Raw genomic sequence first — 18,442 nt, forward strand, 5'->3', positions numbered from 1 at the left:
AGTAGGGTAATCATTTCCACAAAAATAAAAAAAGTGAAATGTATGTCTTTGTACGGAATGGTATTAATACCCATTTCATTCTAAAGATAATTCAGGTATGCAAAATCAAATGTGGGGTATGAAGATGGAGATCTTACATGATTGTGTCACATGCTGATGACTGGAACGAATGGATGGCTTTTGCTACTGATCTTTGTTTTACTTCTAAGAAAGATTATAAAAACAGAGATCTCATCAGAAGAAACATGTGATAATACTTTTTTGAAACTTGCGAAGAATGGAAAGAATCAAACTTTCAATACCGGTCTTTGTGTGTTGATTTTTTATTTATCTTTCTATCTAGGTCTCATCTGTCTTTTATCACCAGAATTTCAAATAAGGGATGTTGCTATCATTCTCTACTTCAATCATGAACTGGATGGACAGATGCTAGTTGTTTAGATAATCACACAACAGTGTCGTAGAATTTGAATTAATAATAATAACGAGTTTTGAAAGAGATGTAGCAATATTTTCTTTATCCAAATTCTCCATAAAGATTTAGCAAACAGAAGAAGAAAGAGGAGAGCCTACTAGCCTGCCATTCAACATTATGTAAAACATATTTTCAAATAGAGTAAAAAAAAGAAAGGCACTTAACTAGAAGTCTCATAATAAAAGATTTAGATAGAGTTGTACAAGTTGTTAAAATTGTGCTAGCTTCAATTATTTTATGAATAACCGTGACAACATCCTTGATCAGAACTCTAGTAAAGAGAAACTCTGCATCAAAACTAAATAAATTACCATCATTAATCTTTACGTCATGCAGTTTCTGTATGAGATCAAAATAATTCCTAAGATTGTATGGTAACCCAACAGTCAATTGGTGTTATATGTAGGACTGCTGATGTAGTTCATGACTGGTCTCACTGATACATTTGGTTTGTGGTTTGAGTATTGCATAGGAGATCTAGCATTGGTGGAAGGTAGTTTTCAACAAATGTCTTCAGTAATTTCTTTCGATCATGATCACTTACAAATTTAAGTTCCTTTTTTAGCCACTAGTAACAAGATATGGATAACAGAACTGAAAGATGAATGAAATGCCTTGAAAGAACTTTGGAATGAAACTAAGAAAATAGTAATTATTCCTTATGATAAAAAGCATAGCAACTTTTATTATGGACAGGACTAACTATATTGACAAAGTGACACCTGTTGTAGATTTTTCTGTACATAACAAAGTTAACTGTTGCACACTATGTAACTTTCTACACTGTTGTGTTTAATATAGTATTCTTAATCAAATTGTCTCTCACGTGACAAAGAGTTTATAAAGTGAGCTTGAATGCATGCATTAAATAAATATACCGTGGAGTTATCCCCTGAACTTATATTATAACATTACTAAATTATGCTCAGAATTTTATATATTAACAAATCTATGAGATTTATAAAAGTATTGTTGATATTAAACTTTCTTTATATATGGCAAAAAATCCTTTGACATTAATTGAAGCTCTTTGATGGGCAAGATAAAAGATTTATACCAAAGCCTTAATAATTTTTCAAATGGTGATTAAATCTTAAGCTGATTCATATACACAAAGACTAATGCTCAACCTTAAACACGTCCATTCAACTTCCTTATCTGAACAGCATACAATGAGGAATAGAACCACTGTGGTAATTGAATTACACCAGATAGTACCATTGTGGCAATGAATTATACACAAAGACTAATGCTCAACCTTAAACACGTCCATTCAACTTCTTTATCTGAACAGCATACAATGAGGAATAGAACCACTGTGGTAATTGAATTACACCAGATAGTACCATTGTGGCAATGAATTATACACAAAGACTAATGCTCAAACTTAAACACGTTCATTCAACTTCCTTATCTGAACAGCATACAATGAGGAATAGAACCACTGTGGTAATTGAATTACACCAGATAGTACCATTGTGGCAATGAATTATACCAGATCCAATATCTTGGAAGTCAAAGCTTATTTTATAGATCTAGGTCTTAAATATCAACCATAACAATATAAAATGCAGTTGCACTACTACATTGACAATCAATAAAACATCTATTTCTTAACATATTTGTTAAAGTTTAGCCTAGTTGGGGCCATGGTTCCAATTTTTTTAGCTCAAATTACACATCTCGTATACTTATCCACTTATAGTAAAGTACAGTACATGATTCATGTATTTCTATAATGATACAGCAGTCTACTATTTTAAGAATTTTTGTTTATAACTAAAGAAATCATTCAAAGATTTTGACTGAAAGTCATTACTATTTGTTAAAGAGTAGAAGAAAATACAAAATTAGAGAAATGTAACAATTTTTTAGTTTTTCAATTATAAAAATAACAAAAAAGGTAATATTCTTACTTTGTCTATAATTGACTGCATGTGAGACTTGTGAGCTGTGTCACCATAGAGGAGTGAAGACCATTGTTCTGGAGCAATACGAAGACCGGCTTCTGTTGCTATCTGTACAATCTGGGCATCATGTTCTCTTCTTAAGGCTTCATATGTTTGGAATTCTTCTTTTAATTGCATCAAAGAAGAATCACCATCTCTTTTGGAAACCTTCAAAATTGAACAAACAAAATATTTTGTAGTTTATAATCTTATTGGGATTTTGCACTTAAATAGTGAATATAAAATACATCTATTAAGAACACACTTTTGAAAGTCACTGGCAGGCTACTATACTCAAGTAATACAGTTTCTTTTATTCTTTACAGAATGACATTTGAGTAATTCAACACACATTGCTCTAATAATGTTACAGTGTTTTACTGAGCGGATTATTTTACATATGCTTTTAACAAGACCATGATCCTTTTGGATTTTAATAAATTCTCTCAAAATAATCACAAATATTACTAAAAGTAATTAGCTTTTAATTTTTCCAACTTTCAAAGAAAAATTTTATTTGTTTTTTAAGTACTACAGAACATTCAAGTTTAAAAAAATTCATGACCCAAGCACTTTACAAAAACTTATCTTCCAAAATTACTTGTTTATAGATTTTTATACATTTGTAATATACCTACTTTTAATAGCTCATGTGCTTTGTGAGTATCATGATCAAAATGACTAATGAGAGGAAGTGATTACATACTCTTGTTTCTGATAACTTATCATGGACACATCTAGACAAATAAGGGTTAAAAAATATTTTCTAAATCTGTACAGTATGTTAAATTGTACATATTATACTAAAATTAACCTGTTCAGGTCTTTACAAGTTATTTTATAAATTATGTATTATTGTGTACTGCAGTATTTGGAACAGCTTTATTCTAATAATAAACATAGCTCTGAAGAGAAAAGATTACAAGTTCAGAAGAGTATTTATCCTTATTTACTTGAAGTTTAGATGAGAAACAGATTTTAATTATTAGAAAATTAACTACTGACTATACAACAGAAACTAGATTGACCCATGGAAGAACTTTGTTTTCTAAAATAAAATAAAAGACAACTGTAACAGTAACAATATGAGGGCACAGCAAAAATTGCTTAGGCATACATTTTTATCATTATTGCCTATCAAAATCATACTACCTTCTAAAAAATAAGGTATTTTTATACCATTCTTAAAATGAGTAAGAAAGATACATTGAAGAAAAAAAACTAAAGTTTCACACAACAAAATTATTATAATATTGCAGCATTTGATTTGCCATTGTGAAGCACCCCATACTTCATGATGTAATTGTTGTTTTTTTAGACCAAGGCTAATCAACTGGTTATTTGTGCTCTATCCATGTGGGGAATCAAACCCTGGATTTTAGGTTGTAATTCTGTAATTAACAAAAAGTATCTTTAGAATGAAATTATTCATGTTTAATTTTCAATTAGCCAAATCTTAACAACAAATTTTCATCAGTTTTTATGTTTGAATGTCATGAACTTTGAATAACATCACTCGTAGTCCCACTTTCAAAGATTCTTAACTATTGCAATTCTTTTGATGTAATGTAATCAGAAGTTGTTAAGTGTTTTTACCTTCTACACTGGAAGGTGCTTGTTTATTCCATTCTATCTCGTGACTATAGCAAGACTTGAGTCTCTCAACCCGGAAATTTCCTGTTCCATTTTATCTAGCAACTATAGCATGACCCGAGTTACTTTACCTGGAAACTTCTCATTCATGCTGTTTAGTAACTAAAGGAGGATGTGAATCACTTCACTTGAAAATTTTCTATTCCTTTTTATCTAATGACTACACCAGGATTTCAGTCACTTTACCCAGAAACTTCCTATTCCATTCTTTCTTGTTACTAAAGTAGGACTTGAGTCATTTTATCTGAAAGCTTTCAATTCCATTCTGTTTAGAAACTACAGTAAGACTTAAGTCACTACACCTGGAATCTTCCTATTCAATTCTATCTAGCAACTGGAGCAGTTGATTCACCTCATCCGGAAATTTCATATTCCATTCTATCTTTTGACTATAATAGAACCTGTGTCACTTATCCTGGAATTGTCTTGTTTGTTTTTTGAATTTTGTGCAAAGCTACACGAGGGCTATCTGCACTAGCCGTCCCTAATTTAGCAGTGTAAGACTAGAGGGAAGGCGGCTAGCCATCACCACCAACTCTTAGGCTACTCTTTTACCAACGAATAGTGGGCATGACCATCACATTATAATGCCCCCACGACTGAAAGGAGCGAGCATGTTTAGTGGGACTTGGATTCGAACCTGTGACCATCAGATTGTGAGTTGAGCACCCTAACCATCTTGCCTGGAACTGTCTTAATACATAGTATCTACTGGTTAACTTTAAGCATTTATTTTTTAAGCTAAAATGGTCAATTGGTGTTTTTTCTAACTTTTTTCAATTAATTAAAGGAGAAACCCACTACAATTTTAATAATATACATAATTTACCTGATGTCAAAAGAAAGCAAGAAGTTAACAACCAATTAACTTTAAAATTTTCCATGATATTTCAACTAATATTAGTATTTATTCTTCAAAAGATGGATTAATAACAAATTCCCAAATATTAAATAATTATACCTGTTAGAAATTTTAAATAAGTAAAGAGGTCCGTCACAAAAATCCAATGCCTAATATAAATTAAAGACACTAATATGTTAAGTTTATTACAACAAACACATTTATGGATCTAATACAAGTTAATAAAGTAGAAAGTTAATAGCATACACATTTCTAATGTCTGCCTTTATTTTTGACAATGTGACAATTTGTGAAATGTTAAAATTTTACTAAAACCTTTCATCTTCACACCTTGAGAACTTTTTGCAAAAAGTAATACTGATGACCAAGCAATTTTAGTTTGAAGATTAAAACAACAAAAAAAATCCCACTAAGTATTTTCCTTTTATTAGTACAAAAAATACACTGAAGTTAAAAAAAAGTTTAAAATATGTGAAATATCTTATGGCTAACTCATGATACAACTACAAGGCACACAGACAACAAAAGATATGCAATATAACATATATCATATTTCTAAAGACTTTTGTACTGTAGACAATAATATATAAACACTTACACCAATATGTTATCACTATATAAACATACAAGCTGAAATACATGTGAACTGATAGGGAATATTCAAACTTAATTAAAACAACATAAGTGTAACAGCAATCATATGTTTCAAAGTAATAACTTTAACATAAATTTTATCTCAAAATTTTAAAATTATAACAAAGTTTCCACATAAACAACATTTACAGTTTGCTTTCCATCTACCAACAAATAAAGATTTTGAGGTAATCCCACCCTTGACATATTGCACTAGAACAGAGCTAAGTGATAATAAACTCTTTGTAATTAAAAAATGTCAAAGAGCCTGACAAAATTATCAGGTAGGTAATATCAGATATTTACAAATTACAATAACACTCCTTTTGTAAATAAATAAAAGAAACAAATCCACAGCTACAACTTAAAGCAATGACAGAAAAAAACAACACAATAACAAGTAATAATAATAATAATAATAAAAAAATCCAAATATTACAGTTAAGCTTCTATAAATTACATTTTATCTGAAAGTATCACAAAATATGTAAATTATTTCACAATAATGTTTGACACAAAAGAGACAATAGTCTAATATAAGTATGCATCTTATCTCGAATCAAGAGGTTTATCATTTTAAAAAATAATCCTGATAAAATTAATTACTGAGTTTTGGAGTAACAGCTGAAATTATCTTATCACAAAGTTAAAATTTTAATAAAGAGCAACAGCAGTCATGATTGACATTACAGCTTAGTGAATATAACATGTATACCTTGAAGCATGAAGCTCGATATAACAGCTGAACAACATGACCTATACTGGTTTTTGAAGCCTGTGGAAAGTGAGGAGCTAGTCTTTGGACCACAAACATGACAAGCACTTTCCTAGACAAAGCAGATCCATCTTCAAGAGCTAGAAGAACCAGCTTCAAGACTTCCTCCTGCATAGCTGGAAAGACAGCCATCCTACCACCATTAAATTCTAAATTTCTTATGTGGAAAAACAAGATATGGTTAAACAATGCAATAAACTGGCTTACAATCTTGTTTTTGTTTCTTAATGTAATAGTTGGGATGATGGAGAATAAGGGTTTTGTCAGCAAATATTATGATTGTTCAACAATAAGAAAAGTCATACATTTACTTTAGTCAATCCTTTTTGAACGGCTCATTTTTTCAAGATGCTTGTTAATTAAAACTGAAACCACTTCCTACACAACTTACCAGCATTCTATATTTCAGGCATGAGAATAGGCAAAAACGAAAAAAGGCCGAAAAAGCTGGGGGTATCCAAGGTAGTAGTGGGCATGGAGGTCAAGCCCCCTGAAGCACCTGCATGTCAACAAATTAGAAATTCATGGTTTATATGAAAAAAAAAAAAACTAATATATTTCCAGTTTCCATAATTATCGAAAGTTCCATTGTTTTTTTTTCAAGCCAGGCTCATCAAAAATAACATTTATATCCTTGTCAATTTCTTTGATTTTAGCCTTGTTATTTCTTTCGATAGTTTTTGCCATAACTTTTTCTAAATTTATCATCTTGAATGATGCTTTCCTACCACTACTGATATAATGCAAGCATCCACTATTTTTTAAAAGTATCAGTGGTTGGATATCACCACATAGGACAGCCAATCTTAATCTAATCTCATTTGTTGTTGGATGAATATTCTGACACTTGGTCAATCATAAACTTAATACTTTGGGAAGAAGGATAGAGAAACACAATACAGATTTGTCCAATGAGCATTCTACTAATTGATCAGCAGACTGAAAATCTACATTATTTCCCCGTTTTCCTTCTTAGTTTCACACAAATCAGAATTCTGGTGATCTGCAGAAATTTCTCATGCTCTATATTTGCTACAAACTATGCAATCCCAAGCTAACTGACACTACCTTCATGCTTGTAGACCTATAATATGGATAAAAAATAAATTTCCTGTCATTTCTGACTGAAACCTTGATTAGCAAAATAAAGGATTTTTCGTATATTTTTAGAGAACACCTTGTTAGAAAAGGATCAAATAAATGTGGCAATAGATTATGATCACAGCATTTTTACTTTTAAGCTTGCAATATTATGGAAGATAATTTATCTATGGAAGCTACTGAAAAGTTATTTCTAGTAAAGATGAATTTTCATAAATACTCTTTTCATACAAAATTCTACATCTTACTAGATTTAATTGTACACATTTTACCTCAATTCAAGAATTCTTCTAATAAAAATACTTTGTTTTTGTTAACTTATATTCGTATTTTCATAGTACGGATTTAATATTACAATAAGATTAACTAACAAAATACTCTGTTTTCTTTACCTTAAATTTTTGCTCAATACTCTAGTTCATCAAGTTTGCTGGATTACACCACACACAGTTTTTAAAGCAAATCTTATTTAAATTTGTATCAGTCTTATTGAGTGCAATAAGGCTGATAATAATTATAGTCAAATGCAGTGGCATAGCCGAGTGGGACTGAGCCCCCCCCCCCAACAGGTTTTCCAATACCCTCTTATGTAGTGATATAAATAACTTAAATAACTGATACATTCAATATCTATTTATTTTTATTAACATGCTTTAGTCAAACAAAATTGTAGAATTTAACACCAAGTAAGATTTTCAATTGAATATATATAAATCTCATATCCTCCTTTCTGTTCATTCAGTAGAGAAAAGTTATAAAATAATTTTGGAAAAATTGTAAGAGAGTTGTCAGGTTTGGAGACAGTATGATTACTAATTGTAATTACATTTGGTTTTTGGCACAAATTCAACTGGTTACTGGTAGATTCCAAAACATGGACGTATGATGTTTCCACATAAGTACCCCAAACATCTCATAAGTCATCATTTCTTTTCTGCTGTTTATATTTTTATTTATTCGTTAAAGAAATGAATACATTTGCATACAAAGAGCTTAACTGACTCAGAAAACTGCCACAGGAGACTAAATACAGCAAGCTTATAACTAATGGTGGCTTGAAGTGCAAAGTAACTGACAACCAAAACACAGAAAGGAATAGAATCACCACCCAACTTTTTAGATACCACTTGACAGCCAAAACCCCTCAATACCTAACTGAAATTTTTTCATCTTATTAAAATAAAACACCAATGATTAATCAAACCATTATTACTCATATATAATCTTAGCTTTTTTGCACCTATTTTAATTTTTAAATATCAGTTGAGTAAAGTTCAGAAATTCTCTTTTTTGTCATGTTTGGTGAGAAAACATCTGGCATATCATTGTCTGTTCTTTAGGATCACCTGAAGCCATACAAAGCACCATCATCATCGTCAACTAAATTTTACATATTTTCTGTATTTGTATCAGTTATATCATTTTTTCTTCTCTTCATTAGTGATTTATACTTATCAATAAAAATACTGTTTTCAAATTTATCAAACGTGTTTGGTATATACATTTTTGTTGTTTTGCTCCAAATAAATTGTAAAATTTTCATCCAGAATACTTTCCTTAATATATTCAAATTTTTCATGTTCTGTACCTAAGTTGACTTTATGTTACATGAAAGTATGATTTATTTAAGAAGATTAAAAACCCCATTTTTAAAAATGTTTTAGGTCAAATAATCAGGTTTCTATATTGAAATCTAAGTGGAATCTGATTGACAAGCACCTCATCTAGATGATGATATCATTCTACCTATTTTATCAGACAAGCCTTCCAGCAGCTCTTAATGTAGTACATTTGAGTTTGCCACCTACAAAAGAAAGAAAAGAAGAAGAAGAGAAAGATAAGAAGAAGCTTTAAATTTAACTTCAACAGCTCTATTTCATCAGATGATCAGCCAAACTGACCCTTTCTAAATGCCTAACCTAAAACAACTCTGGGAATCAAAAGAGATGTTTCCAAAAGATTTGGTATGATAAATTCAGATGCCTTAAATATTCAACTGAGAATGACAAGTACTACAGCTATCCGTGTTACATATTTGGTCCCACTGATATAAAAATTGACACAATGCATTGGATTTGAAGAAAGGGTTCATAATGCATGAGTTCTGTGAGCACTATACTGATGTGATGAAAATATGGGATGATAAGCTGAAGAGATTGAATTCAGGTCAGAGAATCAATCAACTATTGTTTTCAAGTTCTGATAATAAAATATGGTTAAAACATTATTTCATATTATTAAGTTTATATTAGCCAATGGCCTTCCATTTCATTGGCTAAATGAAGAAACAACTTTCCTAAATAAAGCAAAAAGTGCTGTGTTTATTGTTTAAAATTAAACTGGTATTTTATTGATTTGCCAGAAACTTGACCAAAAATGCTAAATAAGTATTACCAGATATCCAAAATGATGTAATAAAAGTACTTTCAGATCTAGTTAATCAATCGCCAATGAGGTAAAAAAAGTTAGGTTTTAAAATGTCTGCATTGACGGCACAAATGACAACAATTTTCAGGAAATACAAGGCATAATTGTTAGATATTTGTCAGAATGCAGCCAAATATAAGTACATATTTTTAATCTAGAAAAAACCGATGACAGAGTCTTTAGACTTGTTAAAAAATCCATTAAAGTTGCAAGAAATTGGGATGGATGAACGAGTTCCTCAACCTTATGTTGGTAATCCTGTAATGTTGGGGATTTGTGGAGGCCTTCAAGCATTAATGAGCACATATTATGAAAGAGAGCTTAAGCATGTTCATTGTCAGTGTCATCTTGTTTGTTATCTATGCCTTGTATAACATTACTGAACTTAATGAAGGCTCAAGTATGAAATGGCTTGTTGACATGAGATGGTTAGGACACTTAAATGCTATCAATACGATTAACAAAACTCTGAAGCCACCATAACAGTTTTGAAAAGTTCAGTTAAACAAAAAACTTGAAGCTGATCAAAGATCCCAAACAGTTAGTCTTCTGAAAAGTATAAACATGGATCAGTTCATTTTCCTCGGTCTTGTTCTAGATGATATACTCAAGAGCACTGAGTAGCAAACAAAGTGCTCCAGTCACAAAAATAAACCTCCTATCAGCAATAATAATTATCAGCAGCATGAGATCATAGTTAGGATAATTTAAAGAGAAATATGCAAATAGTCACATAGAAAAGCTGATATATGATGTCAGGCAGTGAAAAGAAATTAAGCAGCTCACCTGGATGAATATATTGTAATAAGCCATCTTCCAAGGAATCATTGAGGACTATTAATTTAAATGTTTGACTTACTACAAAGAAAGCTTGAAAGAATTTTTTTGAACAGAAATATCAACATTTGGCTTGCAATAGTTAGTTTAGTTACAGGATCTAGTTTTTTCATAGACCCTGAAAAAATTATGTTTATATTCCAATATGCTTTACAAATTCTAACCATCAAAGTACGGATAGAAAACTGCAAAAATGCAGAACTTCCAAGTTAATGTAGGGTTTTTTAAGAAACCCTTTAATTGTGTTAAATGGGAACTGAACGTGTTAAAAGTTTAAATGAGGTTGCATTCTTTATGGTCAATAATTATGATCAGTCAGCCATTATTCTTAAACAGCTACACAAGCTAGGTGTAACTGTTGGATACATATCAGTGTGAACTGAGTGTGCATTTTCAACATAATCACAAATCAATACACCAATGTGCTGATCTATGACACCATATAGAGAGACAAGCCTCACTCTACTACATTTTGATAAAAGCATTCTCAATTCATTAGACTTCAACAAATGTTTAAATAACTGGAATCTAAAATCAAGGAAACTCATTGACGGTTAATTATGTACATATGATAATTTTGAATAAAAATGCATATATATTGAGATAAAAATACTGTGTTCCTTATTTACAAATTCATTGCAAGTATATTGTTAATGCTCATTTCTATTTTTATGATTCCGTACATAATTACTCATGTTGAAGAAAAATGGTACTGTAAGAAACAAATTTTATTTAGAAAAAATGCTTAAATTTTCTGAAAACTGGCCTTGGTGACATATATGTAGTTAGGATGACTTAATGGCAAAATGCAAAAAATGCCTCTAAGAGAACTCAAATCTAACATAACATTTATTGAAATTAAGCTCCCCATCCCAAACTTTCTTTAGCCATTCCCCAGGTCGATTAGTCTGGCTATGCCACTGGTCACGTGACTTTTTAACCAGTTAAAATTGTTAATTATAACATTTCAATTACACTATTTGACATATGACCTATGATATTGCAAGCTATACAAAAAGTGTTATAAATAAAGCAAAAAAATAAACCAAATGTATGAAAAATAGGCTTAAAAATAATTAATTTAATTACTTATGTGAAATATTTCACTATAATGTATACAAGCATTTTTTTGAAACTCTTGTACTAACCTTACCAATGGTGTTGACCATATGCAGAAATCACTGGCCTTGGTAATAATGTAATAAAATTCAGTTGTTTTCATTAGTTTTACATATTTTTATCTAAAAGTTTATTTCCACAAAGAAATAAATATATATGAAAAACAAAGTATTAACAGTTAAACACAGGGGTAGAAAAATACTTATGAGTGAAATTAGCATCTATTGATGTTAAACTAATCCTAATCAGGTACAAGTTTCAAGACAAGCTAATATATTAATGTAAACAGCAAAGATATTTTCGAGAGCTAGGTAATTTAATCAATTACCTATGAGTAGTGATCACATCAATTAGTGTCACTTAAGATAATCTAATAATCAAAATTACAATTAAACAATTAATCAAAATTATGATTAAACCAGTTGTCATGAAAATTACCAACTGTTCAATTAGTGTTTCTGATTATTACCAGCTTTGATTATTGCAACCATCCAAGTAATTGAAATATTGCCATTAAACTTGCTTGCACTGTTTTTGTTATAGCAAAGCTACAAAGGCAATCTGCATTGTCACTAACTTTGAGCTGCTAAATTGAGGGAAGGCAAATGGCTGGCAGCTGCTGGCATCAATTCTTTTTTGCTTGTAGGTCAAATGGTTTAAGAAACACTGTATTAATTGATTAATCAAATGTAACTGATTAAGAGGGCTGTCAATAAATCAGATAACCAAATACCATTAACTACCCAGCTCCAATTTTTCACTAACATTGGAAAGGAATATTTTTTGTAACTATGACCTATGTTACAGAATAAAATGCAAGAAAAGAATTTATATACCCTTAGTTTTTATTAAATATGATAAGAAAATACATGCACTCTTTTGACAAATAAAATTGATTAAAATACTTGTACTTGTTTTACCTTTTCTTCTCAAACAAACACACAGCTTTTGATTCAGAAAATAACCGAGTTAATAAATTACAACAAACAATAGCACAGTATACATGAAAATATTGCTATTATTTCATGATATATTTGTTAATATACAATAATTAACTATCACAGCATAATTATCAACAAATTAAAAATCTAAATTATAAAGTTTCATCACTAATACTTGCCTGGTCCTAGAAATTGGCAGCCCCTAGCTCTGACTGCTGCCCACAGATTAGCAGACAGTTGTTGAGGGTTTTGATGCTGAAGGATGAGCTCAGTCACAGATCTCTCTCCTAACGATCGAGCTGCTCTCATTGCACGTGTTCTTCCTTCATCTTCTAGTAGCTGAGAGTTGATCAAAGTGACAAGTTTTCGCTGCATGGGTCTACTTAGAGCACTTCCCTGGCTGGCCGAGTTTCCAGCTTTAATATCAGAGAACAATATAAACAAGACTAGCACCCATATTATACTTCAATCATTATATTACTCTGAAAAACAACATCACATAAATGCATAGTCAAGAAAAAAAGCTCAAAGTTCAAGTTTTTAAATTAAAACAAATGTTAAAATTACTGTGTTATGGTAAATTTGATTTCTATGGTCTTGGTTTATTCACTGTGTATGGAAAAATCTGCAAATGGGTTACATATGTTGTAAGACAATTATAATGGGTAATGTCACAGTCAAGTTCACCTCAAACGTTCTTATTCAGACTAATATCTAGTGACTGTTCTGGCCAAAAAGAAAAAAAGACTGAAATGAAGACACCCATGCTCTCGGATTGAATTTCATACAAACATAAAGTTTGTGGAACTTTTCACTATAAAAAGCAGTAGTATTCTGCGGTGAACATGCTCTGCAACAATGTTGTTATACTTTGGATATTATTCTTACTCTCAAGAAATCAACATAAATGTTATGCAAAAGTGACCTAACACACATATAATAGATTCGATTAAATGACAAAGATTTCACTTTCTTTTAAAGAATTAGTGATGAATACCAGATGTGTATTCTAATTTTAATCAATGGAGATCACTGTTATGTGTTAGGATATAACATTTTCATAACAGTAAACTATTCATTATTATTCAAAAAAGGACAGTTAATGGCCTAGGTAATTTTTGCTTAACACAAATTTTCCATTTTAAAAGTTGGCAAGAAACAGAATAATATACAAGTCAAGATTCCAATACATTTTTATAGATTTATTCAAAAAACAACTGCTGAAACAAGTATTTTTAGTCTAATCATAAAGTCACTCAAACACTCTGGAGGAATAGCCTCTGTCCACTGCCCCAGCAACTGGAAACTGGAAGTGGTAAGAACTCCCCAGCTCCACCAGTAGGTAATAAGGTAATGCACACTGGAGAGTCCTGAGGAACAGTGCAACAGGCGAACCAAATTCCCTAAATTTTTAAAAGCAAACCAGCCCCGATTTATTCAATGCGATGATTGGCAGGATCCATTATGCTTTACTTATGATTGTTCATCAGTGGCAGTCCAGCATAGTGCAGTAATACCACCTGATCAGCTCCTTGGTGGTCTTATGGAACACCTCATTACTACAGAGCCTGTTGCAAACTGTACAAAGTATATTGAATTAGTGGTTGCTAGTGCAGAATTGATTTGAAAAAAGCACACCTGCACGGGCAACAATCACCACTGAGTAGGATCCTGTGAAAACAAGTTAACTAACCCTGAAATGTAGCAATGAAAAGACTTATCTTCTGTATAATCTAGCTGAAATGGTTAAGATAGATACAGGAGGTAGGCAAAACCCTCAGATGAAGAGACTGCCAGATCAGGCAAATAATGCGAGATAAAATTATTGGGGGAGATCCACATACCAGTCTGCACATTGACCTCCTGCAGGCAATTTGACTGTGCCACTAAACACATAGAAATGTAACAAATCTTATTAGATGTGACTTGCAGAAGAATCCTTGTCTTCAAAGAGAGCCCAGAAGATCAAGCATCTCTAAAGGCATTAGAGCAGGCAACAAAACCTTCAAGACTTTTACTGAACATGACCATGATTGAAATCTGATTGGACATAGAAGTGAGAAATAGTGATAAGATGAAAAGGACTCCTGTCTGACATTGTCTTGCGTAAGAAGAACTGGTCTGAGGATATATAGAAAATAGAAAGCAGTCTGTGGACAAACAGAAAATCACTCCGACCAGTGATGTCTGTAGGTTAGCAGCCATGAAAAATAAACCTTCAGGTAAAGGAGATACATGGCTCTTAAAAGTCAGGGCACAAATAGGTGTTGAGAAAGACCCTGTACTGTATTCTCAATATACCTGTTAGGTAACCAGAATTGTCATTTGGGACCAAGGACCCAATGTTACTCGAGGAATCGAGAGAAACGGGGACTCAAATGTTATGTAGTTGCAATAATCAAACAGTAGTCAATAAAGACTCCTTAAACAGGGCAACTGTGGAAGATGCAAAAACCTCTGCCAAAGAGCCAGGTCAAAAAACAATTTATGGTTGGCACTTCTGCCTGAAATGGGTTCAACCTCCTCTCAATACACCATTGCCAAACATTCATCTCTGAGTAAGCAAAAACTCAGAACAGATACATGACAACCTTAGAAATTAAACCCCAATGCTGTGCCAAAGATTGCATAATCTCTATGCCTGAAACTTGAGCTTCTGAATAGCCAAAAAAAAAGAAGTGGAAGAGGAGGACACTCCAGAAGGTACTGTAGAAGCAAGAACTAGGACCCAACAATGGTTTGGAACAAAGCATATTTAGTACCCTATGTAACATGAATTGGAGGGAAGGTCCATAGTTGTAATCCCATCCTTTCCTGACGGAATGAATCCACTGCCAAAGCCTGAAGGTGAAATATTGGAGACCAAATTGCCCATAGTTGGGTGATCCAACTATGGGCAATAGCTAATCTCAATGCTAATCTTCTTTACTTAAAAACAAATGATGTCAAAACAATAGTTTTTTCTGAGATCAATGTCATTCTATCAAACATGGAAATATTAAATGTGAAAAAAGCAAAGCAAAGCAATTGGATTAGTACTTCAACTGGGTGGGCTCCTTAACTTGCCATTAGACAAGAATGTTTAATAACTAAAATACACAGATTCAACACAAATTTCATTGTTTCAAAATTGTGTAATATCAGTCTATGATACAAAGGTTAGCTAAGTAAAATTTACTGCAGGCAAATAGAATACTCACATTGTGTTAATGGTTTTAGGTACAAAGCTAGTTCTTCTACATATTTTCTTGCAGCCATGTAATGCTCCCTTGCTTCTCCTTGTAATGTAGAGACTACAGGCTTATCCAAAATGGTTCCTCCAACCAGTTGAAGTAATGCATAATTTTCTGGCAGTTGACTGATGTCAATACTGATAGATGTTTGATCAAATGGGCATTGCTTCCGTTGTAGTTTTGAGAGACAACTTCGACAAAAGGTATGTCCACATCCCAAACTGATGGGTCGTCGCAAAGATGGTTCAAATTCATTGTAGCAAATGGGACAAGAAAGAAACTCCAACCACTGTGGAGCTTGCACAGGCATATTTTCAGCTCATGAGATTTCCTGCATTCAATGAGGAAATCAAAATTAGAAGTAGATGGTCAATGTTGCAATTGAAGTAAACATATTACCCACAATTATTACAGTTACCACTGGCTTACTTGCTATTTCTCCTATTTGCACATACAACAATACACGTAAGCAATTAATTTTTCTAAATACAACAATGATCAATTTTGTTAGTTTTTTTACCATATACCAGTATTTATATCTGCTTTTTTTAAAAAGTAGATGTTTTTTAATCTGTTAATCAAATTGTAAAATAAGGCTGCTAGTCCTAAGAACATATACTAAATAAACAAAAAAAAACATAAATAGAAATTCTAATTTCAATCACTAAAAACTGTAGTTCCAATTGTTTGTTTATCTAATGTACAAATAATACCTTAATGGTCCTTCATGTTTGACAGCCACCATTACACTGTCACTCGAAAGCACCTGTAAAATGAGTTTTGCAAATGATTGTTAGAGTACCCCATTAAGTCTGTCATGATGCCTGCTGTTTTGGGTGCTCTACTAGTTCTTTTATTCTTACTAAGAAATAAATACTTTTCAATTCAGATCCTGTTATTATTTGTCATGGCATTAGCTATATGATCAGCTGTTGTTTGTATATGCAGGCAAGCTCACAGATAACTTTTGTGTGACCCTGTTGACTACTATGACTCCAATACTTTAATTCTAATTGGCTTAGACTAATGATGTTACACATGTAGTAATATGACATTTTGTAACTACATTGTTGTATATAGATATCAAATAATTGTAACTAAGAAATAAAGTTTTAAAGTTCAAGTTACAAGATTGGATACCAAACTAAATTAGCAAATTTAGACTAGCAAAAAGTTTTAGCAAATTTAATCGTGATATAATTTACATTTAATGAACTACTTTTTGTATGACAATATGCCACAAGGGCTGAATTATTGATTGGAGGTCATCACAGTTCAGTTTTACACTGTGAACATGTCTCAGTTTAGCCAGCAAAACTGTTTTGTTGGTTAATGATAGAAAATAGTAAAATTCAGTCCATACAAATCAATTCCTACTGTCCAATTTCGTAAACAAAGAATTGAGATATGGCATCAGCCCACTAACAAACCCCGTGGACTATTTGGTGGGGGTTGTTTACAATACTTGTACATTTTTTCAAACTTGAAGAACTGCTTCATCTTAATGTAATACTTTCTTACAGAAAATATAAGAATTTATGTGTTATCTACCATAATATTAAAATATTTTATAGGTATACATGCTCATTAGATAAAAGTTTTCAAAAAAATATCTGTTGTAAATATACTTTTCTATTAAAAAACTAGTAGGTGGTTTTTTATTAATGTTGGAAGGGACTTGTTAATTTTGAAATAATATGTGATAAACTTTTCTCCTATGCTTCAGTTGCTGAAACAAATTCTGAAACTATTAAGTGAACCAGTGCACCTAAAATAATTCATTTTTTCTCAATAATGTAACTTGGAAAACTAGGAACACACAGAAGACATAATATATGGGAACTCCAGTATGCACTAACCTTTCTAACATGTACCATCTTTCACAAACAAGCTCTAATGTACAGTAACAGAAGAATAACATAATTACAACTTATAGATATAATCGAAAAACTTACCAAGATTTCAGCATATAGTAATTATTATTAGGTACTAGCATATAGTATATACTACTACAACCCCACCCCATAGTATACTTTAACCTCACATTTCATAGCAAACTGAAATAAATTAATTTTGGGAAATCAAACTTGATGAACAAAGAGGCAGTTATGTATCAGTAAATTCCTTCGGGAACCAATCAAAATTAAGACCATTCATCAAAGGAATTCCTGGCATATTCATAGAATAGTTATTGGTAAAAATCAGTTAGATTAACAACTTCTAATATATAGAAAAGCCAGTGTATTTTGGTAACACTACATTCCAACAATGGCTTTTATGTCAAGTTGCTTAGCAACAAAAGTATAACCTTATACTGTTATTAGTCTATGTACTGAAAGTATAAAATGAAATGTATAGACAACAAAACTGGAAAACGATTTGTTGATTTTTTAATTTAGTCTCTGTTGATTAAATAAGTTTTTTTTAATATTAAAAA

The 18,442-nt window shown here is 31.5% G+C and overlaps 1 protein-coding gene across 3 annotated transcripts in view; it reads right to left on the reverse strand.

Annotated features, from left to right (window-relative positions):
- LOC106464116 (roquin-2-like) overlaps window positions 1–18,442 on the reverse strand; it is a 62,081-nt gene that overhangs the window by 41,700 nt on the left and 1,939 nt on the right. For 2 of the 3 annotated variants that reach the window (XM_022391798.1, XM_022391799.1), the window contains exons 2-5: window positions 15,973–16,336; window positions 12,952–13,188; window positions 6,288–6,463; window positions 2,392–2,592 (exon numbers count right to left, since the gene is read on the reverse strand). In XM_022391798.1, the coding sequence (XP_022247506.1) occupies window positions 2,392–2,592; window positions 6,288–6,463; window positions 12,952–13,188; window positions 15,973–16,315 (957 nt within the window). In that variant the 5' untranslated portion in view covers window positions 16,316–16,336. Of the gene's footprint in view, window positions 1–2,391; window positions 2,593–6,287; window positions 6,464–6,738; window positions 6,816–12,951; window positions 13,189–15,972; window positions 16,337–18,442 lie in introns of those variants that run through there. The other variant, XM_022391800.1, reaches the window with a different exon arrangement.

Source organism: Limulus polyphemus, unplaced genomic scaffold (genome assembly GCF_000517525.1).
Source record: "Limulus polyphemus unplaced genomic scaffold, Limulus_polyphemus-2.1.2 Scaffold1564, whole genome shotgun sequence".
Taxonomy (NCBI): Eukaryota; Metazoa; Arthropoda; class Merostomata; order Xiphosura; family Limulidae; genus Limulus; species Limulus polyphemus.